The 13,265-nt window shown below is 45.0% G+C and overlaps 1 protein-coding gene across 1 annotated transcript in view; it reads left to right on the top strand.

The window, feature by feature from the left end:
* The first annotated feature begins 562 nt into the window (after positions 1–562).
* LOC144482136 (NACHT, LRR and PYD domains-containing protein 14-like) overlaps positions 563–13,265 on the top strand; it is a 291,089-nt gene continuing 278,386 nt past the window's right edge. Inside the window, exons 1-3 of the mRNA XM_078201358.1 lie at positions 563–600; positions 4,061–4,231; positions 8,254–8,424. Of these exons, the coding sequence (XP_078057484.1) occupies positions 563–600; positions 4,061–4,231; positions 8,254–8,424 (380 nt within the window). The remainder of the gene's footprint in view (positions 601–4,060; positions 4,232–8,253; positions 8,425–13,265) is intronic.

Genomic DNA, 13,265 nt, shown 5'->3' with positions numbered 1-13,265 from the left:
CTGAGGAAGTATTGTATATTAGCCCCCAAAATGTTGTGGTGATGTTGGGACTGACATTAAACGGGCAATGACAGATATATCCGCAAACGGAACATTTGTTATTATGAGTCATTTTAATCTGCATATAGATTGGGCTAATCAAATTTGTCACAATACCGTACAAGAGGCATAAATGGAGTATATACGGGATGCTTTCTGGACCAATATGTTGAGGAGCCAACTAAAGAACAGACCATCCAAGACTGTGCATTGTAGAATTATAAAGGAACAGTTGGTAACCTAGTTGTGAGAGAACAGTTGGTGATAAGCGACCACAATATGACAGATATTTTCAATAAGATCATGAGTGACCTAGTTGATGCTGAGAATATGCTCCTAAATCATACGTTTTAAAAATGAACTGCAATGATTTGAGGCACGAGTTGGCAATGATAGATTAGGAAGCCTGACTTATACCGGTGAAGGTGATAGGCAATGACAAACATTCAAAGAGAACACTTGTAAACTGCAACAATTGCTTATTACTCTCTGGCGAAAAAGAAAACTGGAAAGGTGGCCAACGATGGCTTCCAAGGGAAACTGGGAGAGGCATACATATTGGTAAGACAAACAGCAGACCCTGCGGATTGTGAACAGATACAACTCAACAAATACCGACCAAAGGACTGGTTAAGAACAGTAAAATAGAGTACGAGTGTGAGCTTGTCAGGTAAAGTTTTAACAAACTGTATATATTTATACAAGTTTATGAGTAGAAAAATTTCGGGGAAGACAATTGTAGGTCCCTTACAGATAGAATCAGGGGAATTTATAATGAGAAACAAAGTAATGGACGACAAACTGAATCCATACGTTTGTTCTGTCTTCACAAAGGAGGGCACAAAGAGTCTCAGAAACGTTTGGGAGCACACGGTTTAGTGAAAGGGAACAATTGAAGGAGATCAGTTTGAGTAGAGATAGAGTTCGAAAACGTGGAGATGATGAGAGAAGCCAGTGGTTTTTGTTTATTTGGACTTTCAGAAGGCTTTCGACGAAATATCACATAAGAGTGTGTAGAGTGTGTTCTCACACCTCCTCAGACCATCACATCTTTATTGTCTTTCCTTCCCAGTATCAAATCTGCGATACTGATACATTTTTATTGATGTCATAGACAATTCAAGAGCTTCATTGTCCCCTTTCCCCACCTCTGCAACTAGCTCCATGGCCACCTCCACGCCTCCACTGCCATTTCTCCATCAACTAGTATCCATCCCAGGTACAAATCTCTGTAATATCCTTTCTCATGCTCTTCAAAAAAAGAAAGAAAAGTTAACTTTGATTTGTTAGTTATAAATAGGCTTACATACAGACTGTAACCCCTATCTGATCATTAGCACTTCCCAATCATATATCTATTCAAGTTGTGAGGATACCTTGTAGTGAGGGTTGCGCAAAGAGTTTACAAAGGCATATAGACAGGATAAGTGAATCGTTAAAACCCAGGAGGTTGTACTGTAATGTAGGAAAATGTAATGTTATACACTTTGTTAGAAAGATTATAGTAACTGAATATTAATCAAACGAGGAAAGGCTGCAGATACCTGCAGCAGGGAGAGATTCAGAATATTGGTACATAAATTATAAAAAGCTAGCATGCAGGAATAGGGAAGGCAAGCATAATGAAGTGAAGTGCTAGTGGAACAAGGCCATAAAGAGATTTAAAAAGACATATTGGAATGCTACGGTCGTAATTCAGCCAAACGCCAGTTCAGCGTCACCAACATTTTTTTTTGTGCATCAAAGTTAATTGTTCCTCCTGCAGCTTATAGTCAGACAGCTTTCACCTCGGCATCTACAAGCCTGCTCCTGGTATAGTTACATGTTTCAAAAACCCGCTGGATGCACCCCACTTTGCGAGCCTCAGTTCTCTCAATAAGGAATTCATTTTGGTAGGACAAATTTAAATGTGGATTACAGGGTCAAAGGTAGGGTTCTGAAGACTGTGGAGGAACAGAGAGATCTTGGGGTCCATATCCACAGATCTCTAAAGGTTGCCAGTCAAGTGGATAGAGCTGTGAAGAAGGCCTATAGTGTGGAGCCGAGTGGCCTCCTTCTGCTCTCTAACAATACTGTGATTCTGCCTGTGCTGCCTGAGTGGACGGATTCCCCTAACCTGTCAGACATTTACTGTGCCCGTTCTGGCTCTGTGTGGAGTTGGTTAGTTCAGTTGGTTCGGTGTCTCCAGCGTGATGTAGAATGACGCTGTTGTTGAGGGGTTGGTCCTCGTACTGGCTGTGGGGTTAATGGAGTCCCAACTCTTCCCATATCCCCACGTTTACTAAGTTGTATCCCTGAAGTGACATGTACCAAATTGTGGCTCTTTCTATTGGAGAGATTTCATTGAGGACTGTGGCTACTAACACTGTCCACACTGCAACATCACCAACTTCCAGTTGAAATATCGATAACATTTTCAACCACTGTCTCCACAGAATTGTTATGGAGCACAATGAGGCCATTTGGCCCATCGTGTCTGCACTAGCTCACCAAATTGACATTCGAAATTCGTGTCATTCTCCAGCCTTTTTGTCGTATCCATTTTCGTAGCTCATTGCCTATCTTCAAAAAATCATCTAATTCCTTTTTGACTGCTTCGATGCAGCCGACCTCCACCACACTTCCCGGCTGTGAATTCCAGACCCGAACCACTGGCAGTGTGAGAAAGGTTTCTGTCGCATCATCTTCAACCCCACCACACACTCCATTCCTGAGCCACAGTTAGAATACTCACTGTCTCCATCTCCTGGTGTCCCTGTCTAACTGCACTCAGTTACCCCCCTCACTGTCTCCATCTCCTGGTGTCTATGTCTAACTGCACTCAGTTACCCCCCTCACTGTCTCCATCTCCTGGTGTCTCTGTCTAACTGCACTCAGTTAGAATACTCACTGTCTCCATCTCCTGGTGTCTCTGTCTAACTGCACTCAGTTAGAATACCCACTGTCTCCATCTCCTGGTGTCTCTGTCTAACTGCACTCAGTTAGAATACCCACTGTCTCCATCTCCTGGTGTCTCTCTCTAACTGCACTCAGTTACCCCCCTCACTGTCTCCATCTCCTGGTGGCTCTGTTTAACTGCACTCAGAATACTCACTGTCTCCATCTCCTGGTGTCTCTGTCTAATTGCACTCAGTTAGAATACTCACTGTCTCCATCTCCTGGTGTCTCTGTCTAACTGCACTCAGTTACAATATTCACTGTCTCCATCTCCTGGTGTCTCTGTCTAACTGCACTCAGTTACCCCCCTCACTGTCTCCATCTCCTGGTGTCTCTGTCTAACTGCACTCAGTTAACCCCCTCACTGTCTTCATCTCCTGTTGTCTCTGTCTAACTGCACTCAGTTACCCCCCTCACTGTCTCCATCTCCTGATGTCTCTGTCTAACTGCACTCAGAATACTCACTGTCTCCATCTCCTGGTGTCCCTGTCTAACTGCACTCAGTTAGAATACTCACTGTCTCCATCTCCTGGTGTCTCTGTCTAACTGCACTCAGTTACAATACTCACTGTCTCCATCTCCTGGTGTCTCTGTCTAACTGCACTCAGTTAGAATACTCACTGTCTCCATCTCCTGGTGTCTCTGTCTAACTGCACTCAGTTAGAATACTCACTGTCTCCATCTCCTGGTGTCTCTGTCTAACTGCACTCAGTTACCCCCTCACTGTCTCCATCTCCTGGTGTCTCTGTCTAACTGCACTCAGTTACCCCCTCACTGTCTCCATCCCCTGGTGTCTCTGTCTAACTGCACTCAGTTACCCCCCTCACTGTCTCCATCTCCTGGTGTCTCTGTCTAACTGCACTCAGTTACCCCCCTCACTGTCTACATCTCCTGGTGTCTCTGTCTAACTGCACTCAGTTAGAATACTCACTCTCTCCATCTCCTGGTGTCTCAGTCTAACTGCACTCAGTTAGAATACTCATTGAATGTCCCGCGCTGTACATTATTATTGTGAATGATCTTATTCTTAAAAACACTGTGGATCTACCCTGATTTATGTTATTTTTCTCTCTCTGATCTCCAGTCTCTATGGTAACGATCTCACAGATTCTTGTGCCGAGGACCTGGCCTCTGCTCTCAGTACAAACCGCTCACTGATAGATCTGAATCTGGATTACAATAAACTGGGAGATTCAGGAGTGAAACTGCTGTCTGTGGCTCTGAGGAATCCGGAATGTAAAATACAGAAACTGCAGTAAGTAGCAGACTGTGTGAGATTGTGTTTATAAGAACTGAATATTCAACAATATAATTTCACCACTGGTATTTGTATAAAAAAAACTGCCCATTACTATTGGCGTCAGTTATGAATAAGGAAAACTGCTTTTCTTCTCACTCCTGTTGCTTCTCTCTCTGATCTCTGAGCAATGGGATGTCAGTCCCACAAATCCTTATGTTGAGGGAGTGGGGGAATAATGTTATGGTTCACCCTCTGAGGTCCAGTCATTGGCAACTGCAAACTGTATTGAATTTCTACCTTCGGGTGTGCTGACTCTCAGAATCCCCAACCTGATCCAGTCACATGACTTCATATTATAAGATCCGACAGCTTTGACAAATCAACAGAAAAGGCAATGAGGGACAATTCGCCTGGGAGCAAAGGTCGCCAGTCACAAATCTGATAGGTTTGTGGTCACAGCACAGCTGAAGTAACGTATATAGTTTTGGTCACCTTATGAACGAATTTTATAAACATTTGAGAAAATGTTGGCTTGAGTCTTTCATGGCATGCCAGGCGTATCTTATGAAAAAATATAGAAATTATTCGTCCTATACTCACTGCAATTGGGACGAACCACGGCTGATCATGGTCGGCAGGGTGGTAGAGCTGTTAGCACTGCCGACTCAGAGCGCCAGAGACCCGTGTCAATTCCGGCCTTGGGTGACAGATTGTGTGGAGTTTGCATGTACTCTCCGTGTCTGCGCAGGTTTCCTTCAGTTACTCCAGTTTCCTCCCACATGCCAAAGATGTTCATGCTAGTTTGAGCGGCGATGGTAAATTGACACTTAATGTCAGGGGGATTTGCAGAGTTAATATGTAGGGTTACTGTTATAGGGCCTGGGCGGGATTGTTGTTAGTGAAGGATTGATGGGCCGAATGGCCCACAGCTTGTCTGGACTTGCAGAATCTCACTGGCTGTCCTGTCTGGAGACAATACACATCTCTTTAACCTGTGCTTAATGCTTCCTCCACTCACACTGTTTGTACCTTTAAGACTTGATTATCTGTAAAGACTGCATTCCAGTCATTATTCTGTAAATTGTCAGTCAGTAAATTGAGTTTGTGTCTCTGTATGCCCTGCTTGTGAGCATTTCTACACTCCACCTGACGAAGGGGCAGCGCTCCGAAAGCTAGTCGCATTTGCTACCAAATGAACCTGTTGGACTTTAACCTGGTGCTGTTAAACTTCTGACTGTTCCTAACCCAGAGCTCCATGTGACCAATGATGAACACACAAGCTCCAAGTTATGGACTCAGCAGCAGAGCCTCTCCTGTGCCCATCCATTCACTCACTCACTCTCTCTGGGTCCACAACCCATCTCACCATCAGCGATTGCCCACCCAGCCTGCAGGTCTCCCAGCTCCAGCACTGCATCTTCCATTGGCATAAGGATGACACAATCGAGACACTGTCACTCTTGGCTCCTTCTCTGACGCTGTGTGCCCTCTTCTGCAAGCACATAAATTTCCATTGATACTCGCCCATCAAAGACACACACAAGCCTATGATGCTGCCAGACTGACCATCATGGGACCACCAGGATGGTCACTCAGTGTCGGCAGTGCAGCAGTCATCTCTGACTGACCGGAACCCTTCACAGAGAGGCTGACATGTTCCTGAAGATTGATGCTGCTGTCTGGACATTGCCAGTGTCTGGGTGGAGATGTTCTTTCCACCATTCCTCTTTCATCCTTATTCACATATCAGCCTGTAAGTTTAACACTCTCCTTGTCAGAACATGTCAGGTTATTGATCCTTTTGCCTCACTGCAGCCACGTGCTGCCTGCTCTGGCCCTCGGCAGTTTCTATCCAGTCTTGCTTGGGTTGATGTGACAGGTCTCCTCCTCCACTCCTGAGGGAACAGAAATTCCCTCCAAACCGATATAGCCTTGAGAATTTCCAGGGAAGTGTCAGCGAATTGGGTTTAATCTGCCTTCTGCCATTTCAGCCCTTTGGTCATTAACCTGGGCTCCCTCACTGCTCCCTACAGAGCCTTTAAAATTGCTGCTGGCTGCCTTTAAATCTGGTGCCAGCTTTGCCTGAATGGGGTCTTCCCCTGCAGACAGTGGTTAAGCTCTGGAATGCACAGGGTTTTGGGGGGAAGGTAGGGGGATGACACTTAGTGAGTTGCTCATTCGGAGAGTCAGTGCAGACACAATGGGCCGAATGGCGTCCTCCTGCTCTGTAACAATTCAGTGATTCTGCCTGTGCTGCCTGAGTGGACGGATTCCCCTCACCTGTCAGATATTAATGTGCCTGTTTGGTTATATGTGGAGTTGGTTAGTTCATTTGGTTTGGTGTTTAGAGTGTGATGTAGGATGATGCTAAATTTGAGGGTTTGGTCCTCTTACCGGCTGTGGGGTTCATGGAATCCCATCTCCTCCCATTGCCGCACGTTTATTAAGTTGTATCCCGGAAGCAAATTGTAACATGTAACAAATTGTCTCTCTCTATTGGAGAGAAATGCAAAGAAAATTACAGGACAGGAACAGGCCCTTCGGCCCTCCAAGACTGCACCGACCATGCTGCCTGACTTAACTAATACCCCCTCCCCTTCCGGTGACCATATCCCTCTATTCCCATCCTATTCATGTACTTGTCAAGACGCCCCTTAAACGTCACCACCATATCCGCTTCTACTACCTCCCCCGGCAACGAGTTCCAGGCGCCCACTACTCTGTGTAAAAAATCTGCCTTGTACATCTCCTTTAAACCTTGCCCCTCGCACCTTAAACCTATGCCCCCTCGTAATTGACTCTTCCACCCTGTGAAAAAGCTTCCGACTATCCACTCTGTCCATGCCTCTCATAATCTTGTAGACATATATCAGGTCTCCCCTCAACCTCCGTCGCTCCAGTGAGAACAAACCAAGTTTCTCCAACCTCTCCTCATAGCTAATGCCCTCCATACCAGGCAACATCCTGGTAAATCTTTTCTGTACCCTCTCCAAAGCCTCCACATCCTTCTGGTAGTGTGGTGACCAGAATTGAACACTATATTCTCAGTGCGGCTGAACGAAGGTTCTATAAAGCTGCAACATGATTTGCCAACTTTTTAACTCAATGCCCCGGCCGATGAAGGCAAGCATGCCGTATGCCTTCTTGACTACCTTCTCCACCTGCATTGCCACTTTCAGTGATCTGTGGACCTGTACACCCAGATCCCTTTGCCTATCAATATTAACATTTTATTGAGGACTATGGCTACTAACACTGTCCACACTGCAACATCACCAACTTCCAGTTGAAATATCGATACATTTCCAACCATTGTCTTCACAGAATTCTTACGGTGCACAATGAGGCCATTTGGCCCATCGTGTCTGCACCAGCTCACCAAATTAGCATTAGGAATTTGAGTCATTCTCCAGCGTTTTTCTCGTATCCTAGCTCATTCTTTATATTCAAATAATCATCTAATTCCTTTTCGACTGCTTGGATTCAGCCGACCTCCACCACACTTCCCGGCTGTAATTCCAGACCCGAACCACTGGCAGTGTGAGAAAGGCTTCTCTCTCATCATTTTCAACCCCACCACACACTCCATTCCTGAGCCACTGACCATCCCATGTCCCTCCCTGTGACTCAGGGTAAGGACATGGGAATCCTGTGCTCTTCCCTTTCACCATCATCCTTTTTGTCATTTAATCACTCCAGCACTTCCATTTTGTTCTTTCCTTGTCACCCGCCCATCCCCAGCTCCCTGCCACTTAAAATAATTTAATTCACTGCTACTCCCAAGTTTTAATTTTAGCTAATTGAACTGAAACTAAATCTGTTTCTATCTTCACAGATATTGCCTGACCTGATGAGAGTTTCCAGCATATTTTATTCATATTTCAGATTTACAGCATCAATAAAATTTTGCCTTCTGCATCAACTGAAGTTGTGTTTCTCGAATGTCCCGCGCTGTACATTATTATTGTTAATGATCTTATTCTTACAAACACTGGATTTACCCTAATTTCTGTTATTTTTCTCTCTCTGATCTCCAGTCTCCATGGTAACAATCTCACTGATTCTTGTGCCGAGGACCTGGCCTCTTCTCTCAGTACAAACCGCTCACTGATCGATCTGAATCTGGATGAAAATAAACTGGGAGATTCCGGAGTGAAACTGCTGTCTGTGGCTCTGAGGAATCCGGACTGTAAAATACAGAAACTGGAGTAAGTAGCAGACTGTGAGAGATTGTGTTTATAATAACTGAATATTCAACAATATAATTTCACCACTGGTATTTGTATAAAAAACACTGCCCATTACTATTGGCGTCAGTTATGAATAAGGAAAACTGCTTTTACTCTGACTCCTGTTGCTTCTCTCTCTGATCTCTGAGCAATGGGATGTCAGTCCCACAAATCCTTATGTTGAGAGTTTGGGGGAATAATGTTATGGTTCACCCTCTGAGGTTGTCCTCCTCCTCAGATGTGCACGGCTCTCCCGGGACACGGCATCCATTGATTTGTGAAAAGGGAGAGAGTGAGTGGATGACAGTAAATGGAGGACAGGACATGGTGGTGGAGTCTCGCTGTTAGTAACAGATGTCAGTACAGTAGCGAGAGGTGAACTTGATTCAAATGATCAAGATGCAGAATCAGTTTGGGTAGAGATAAGATTTAACAAAGTTAAAAGATCACTTGTGGGAATCATTTATAGGCTCCTAACAATATTCAGAATCTTCGACACAGGACACAGGAATATTAATGGGGTCTTGTAAAAACAAACTGCAATAATCACGGGTGATTTTAACATTCATGTACAAAGAAGAACAAAGAGCCATGCAGCACAGTAACAGGCCCTTTGGCCCACCAAGCCTGCGGCGACTCCTCATTCTTATTCAGACCCAGTACTTATTGCTCATACGCAGTTTCTATTCCTCTGTTCATCTCCCGTTCATGTTTCTATCAAAATAAACCTTGAATATTGGGAACATGCCTGCTTCCGTCAACTTCACTGGCTGCGCATTCGAGGCACCCACCACTCTCTATGTGAGAACTTTCCCCGCACGTCTCCTCTAAACTTTCCCCCTCTTGCCTTCAAACTGTCCTGTCTTACACTTGATCTTTCCACCCTGGGGAAAAGACTCCAACTATCAACCATATATCTGCCTCTATCAGGTCGCCCCTCAGCCTCCGTCTTTCCAGTGAAAACAATCCGAGTTTATTCAACTTCTCTTCATACCTTAACCAGACCAGGCAACATCCTTGTAAACCTTCTTTGCACCTTCTCCAAAGCAGCCACATCCTTCTGGTTGTCTGGCGATCAGAACTGCACGCAATATTCCATATTGGGCCTAACTAATGTTTAATACAGCTGTAATATAACTTGCCAACTTTTATACTCGATTCCCTGGCCAATGAAGCAAGCATGCTGCATGCATTGTTGACTATGTTATCCACTTTCAGGGATCAGTGGACAAGTACGCACAGATCCATCTGTATGTCAATGCTCCTGTTATTTTTTTCAGACAGGGAAGGCTGGGGGAACGATCATGTGGAGTTGTATCAAATTATAGAAATAAGCCTTTCCCCTTTGTTTTAGGAGACAATAACCAGGGGCATAGATTTAAGGCATTGGGCAGGAGTTTCAGAGGAAAATTGAAGATGGCACAGTGGTTAGCATTGCTGCCTCACAACGTCAGGGACCTTTGTTTAATTCTGGCCTCGGGTGACTGCCTGTGTGGAGCTTGCATGATCCCCCCCCCCATGTGTGCATGTTTCCGTTAGGTACTCTGGTTTCCTCCCACAGTCCAAAGATGTGTAGGTTAGGTGGATCGACCATGCTAAATCATCATTTCGTGTCCAAAGATATGTAGTTTCAGTGGATTTGCCATGGTAAATGTCCAGTGATAAGCAGTTGTGTGGGCCTGGCTTTTTCGGACAGTCAGTGCAGAGTCGATGAGGCGATTGGGCACCTTCTGCACAATGGGGATTCTATGGTTCTGTGGAAAAGTTATTTCACCCAGAGGGTGGTGGGAATCTGGATCTCACTGTCTGAAAGGGTGGTGGAGTCAGGAACACTCGCAACATTTAAAAAGCATTCGGACAAGCACTTGAAATGCCGCAGCAGACAAGGCAATGGAGCAAGTGGTGGAAATGGATTAGAATAGATTGGTGCTTGATGGCTGACACAGACACGATGGGCCGAAGGGCCTCTTTCTGTGCTGAAAAACTCTATAAAGGCCCAGGGGTTGGTAGTTATGAACCAGAACCTGAATTTTCACTGATTCCTGTGATTTCTCTCTCTCTGATCCCAATGCAGTGGAATGTCAATCACATTGATTTTTGTGCCCTGGGTGTAGGGGAATAATGTGATGGTGACTCTATGAGGACCCTTTCACATGCTTACAGGTGGGCCACACGTCACCCAGTCACACAGCCCTTGATTTGTGAGGAAGAGTAAAGAGTGAATGGAGGCAATTGTTAAGATGCAGACCAGAAACTCCAAGGTGTTTTGTGAAGTTCGCCTGGACCCTTGGTTTTACATTTGATTTTGGCATTGATGAGCATGAGGTGTTTCACTCCAGGTATGAATCAAGTGACCCACTAGGATGCTTTTATCAAACACTGTTTATTTAAGAATGCAGTTAGAATATAACAACAAGAATTAGCATAACCTTTACCAATTGCAAGACTTAAACATGACACAGTATAACTCTTAACAGCTAGCTATCTCTGTTGTTCCAATATAAAGCAATACCCACAGACATACAGCCTTCTCCAACGTTAGTTAGCACAAAAACAAGTAAGCTCACGTGATGCCGATTTCCAGCTTTTTAACACTCCTGGAGAGCCAACAGACAATTGTTTTCAGAGACGGATGTCGCCTGCGAACAGCCCAACCGCAGAGAGGTAACCCCAGTCTCTGACAGCTTCCAACACAGCAACACTTAAACAGCAAAAACTCCAACTTCAGAGAGGGAAACAGCACTGCTGTTTGTCTTCACTTCAAGCAGCTTCTGAAAGCAGAATTGAAACTAGAATGTTCTGTGAAAAATAGCTGTCCCTCAGTCACATGACATAACCTGTCAATCACCCGCAATCAAGCTCTACTCTGCCATCCCAGGGAAAACACTGAAACAACAGAACACTGCATTAGTTCAGATTAAAATCAACATGATGTCAATTATACTGCTTCAGTAACAATAAAGGAAACCGGCTACAGATAGCACGGTGCCGACAACATAACCTGCAGAGAAACATGATTAAAATAGAAACTAGAAGCAGGAGTCGGCCATTCGGCCCTTCGAGCCTGCTCCACCATTCGTTTTGTTCATGGCTGATCATCGAATTCAATATCCTTCAATATTCAGTATATTTCTTCAAGACATAGTTTGTAACAAAATGTACATTCCAACACGTCCTTCAGCCGGTTCCATGTGACCGGTGATGGGCACACAAGTTCTATGTGTTGCAGGCACCAGAGAGTCTCCTGTGTCCATCCAGTCGACCACACACTCTCAGCTCCACAACCAGTATCACAATCAGCGATTTCCCACACTATCTGCTGTTCTCCCAGCTCCAGCGCTGCTAATTCTACGTGTAAGGATTACAAGATCTGGACGCTGTCAGCATTTTTACTTCATTCCCTGATGTTTCGTGCTCTCTTCTACAGGCACATAAAGTTCCATTGTTACTCTCCCATCAAAGACACAAGCCTATGCTGGTGAGAACCTGACTGACCATCATGTCTACACAGGGAAAGCCTCTTGCCTGTGACCATCCCATTCTCACAGTGCTAGAGTTATCTGACTAACTAGAACCCTGCAGAGAGAGGCTGACATGTCTCTGACAGTTGATGCTGCTTTCTGGGCATTGCCTGTGTCTGTGTGGGGATGGCCTTTCTACCATTTCACTTTCATTCTCATTCGATCCCATATGCCTCAGATTATATGCTATAAGATGCGTCACCACCTTGTCAGAACTTGGCAAGTTATTCATCCTTTTGCCTCACTGCAACCATATAACCCACGCCTCCTCAGTTCTCCAGTAATCTCCATCCCGATATACTTGGATTGATGTGGCAGATACTGTCCAGTCCTGAGAGAACAGAAATTTGCTCCAAACTCACGTAGCCTTGGGGAAGAGTACCAAGTGTTGCCAAGTGCATCATTGAATTGAGTTTAACCTTTCTCCTCCCATTCCAGCCCTGTGTTCTTAACCAGGTCTTCCTCACTGGTCTCTCCAGGGCTGCTGCCTATGAAAGTGCTGCCCGTGCCAGCATTGCCTGAACCGGGACTTCCTCTGCAGCGAGTGGTTAAGGGCTGGAGTTCACTGTCTGGGAGTGTGGTGGAGACACGTTCAGTTGAAAGTTTCCAAAGGGAATTGGATTATGATCTGAAAAGGAAGATTGTGCAGGGTTACGGGGAGAATTTGGGGGAATGACACTTAGTAAATTGCTCATTCAGAGAGTCAGTGCAGAGAGCATGGGCCGAATGGTCTCCTTCTGCTCTGTAATATCGCTTCTCGGCCTTTTGGCTAAGATCAAGTGTAGCATGGAGAGGATGCTGCACTTGGTTGAGGTCATTAGGTTACGCTGAGGTTTCATATGAAGCAATTTTTAAAAGCGGCATCTCGGCCTTTTGGCTAGGATACAAATGAGCCCAAGTCTTGGAGGAGGAACCTCCCCCTTCTCCAATCAGCTTGGCTCATGTAGATCGGGCCCAGGACAGGGTGGTTTGGTCGCCTGCCCTGTCTTGTCAGCCTGGATCGGAAATGTCTCAACTTGTTGAGACTCTGAATTGGATTTGATTTGATTGAATTGGAAAAGTATAAAAAAAAACAATTCTCTGATTCTACCTGAGAGAGATACCAATGGCCCTTTGTGGACACTGGCTAAATTACCTAACCCTGTTGACACTGCAACATCACCAGCTTCCAGTTAAAATGTCGATACATTTCCAACCATTAACTTCACAGAATTATTGCGGAGCACCACGAGGCAAAATGTGTCTGCACCGGCTCACCAAACGAGGATTAGGAATTTGTCTCATTCTACTGCCTTCTCC

The sequence above is a fragment of the Mustelus asterias genome, assembly GCF_964213995.1.
Source record: "Mustelus asterias chromosome 26 unlocalized genomic scaffold, sMusAst1.hap1.1 SUPER_26_unloc_28, whole genome shotgun sequence".
Lineage (NCBI taxonomy): Eukaryota > Metazoa > Chordata > Chondrichthyes > Carcharhiniformes > Triakidae > Mustelus > Mustelus asterias.
The sequence above is the reverse complement of the archived record's forward strand: the minus strand, read 5'-3'. Positions and strand labels throughout refer to the sequence as shown.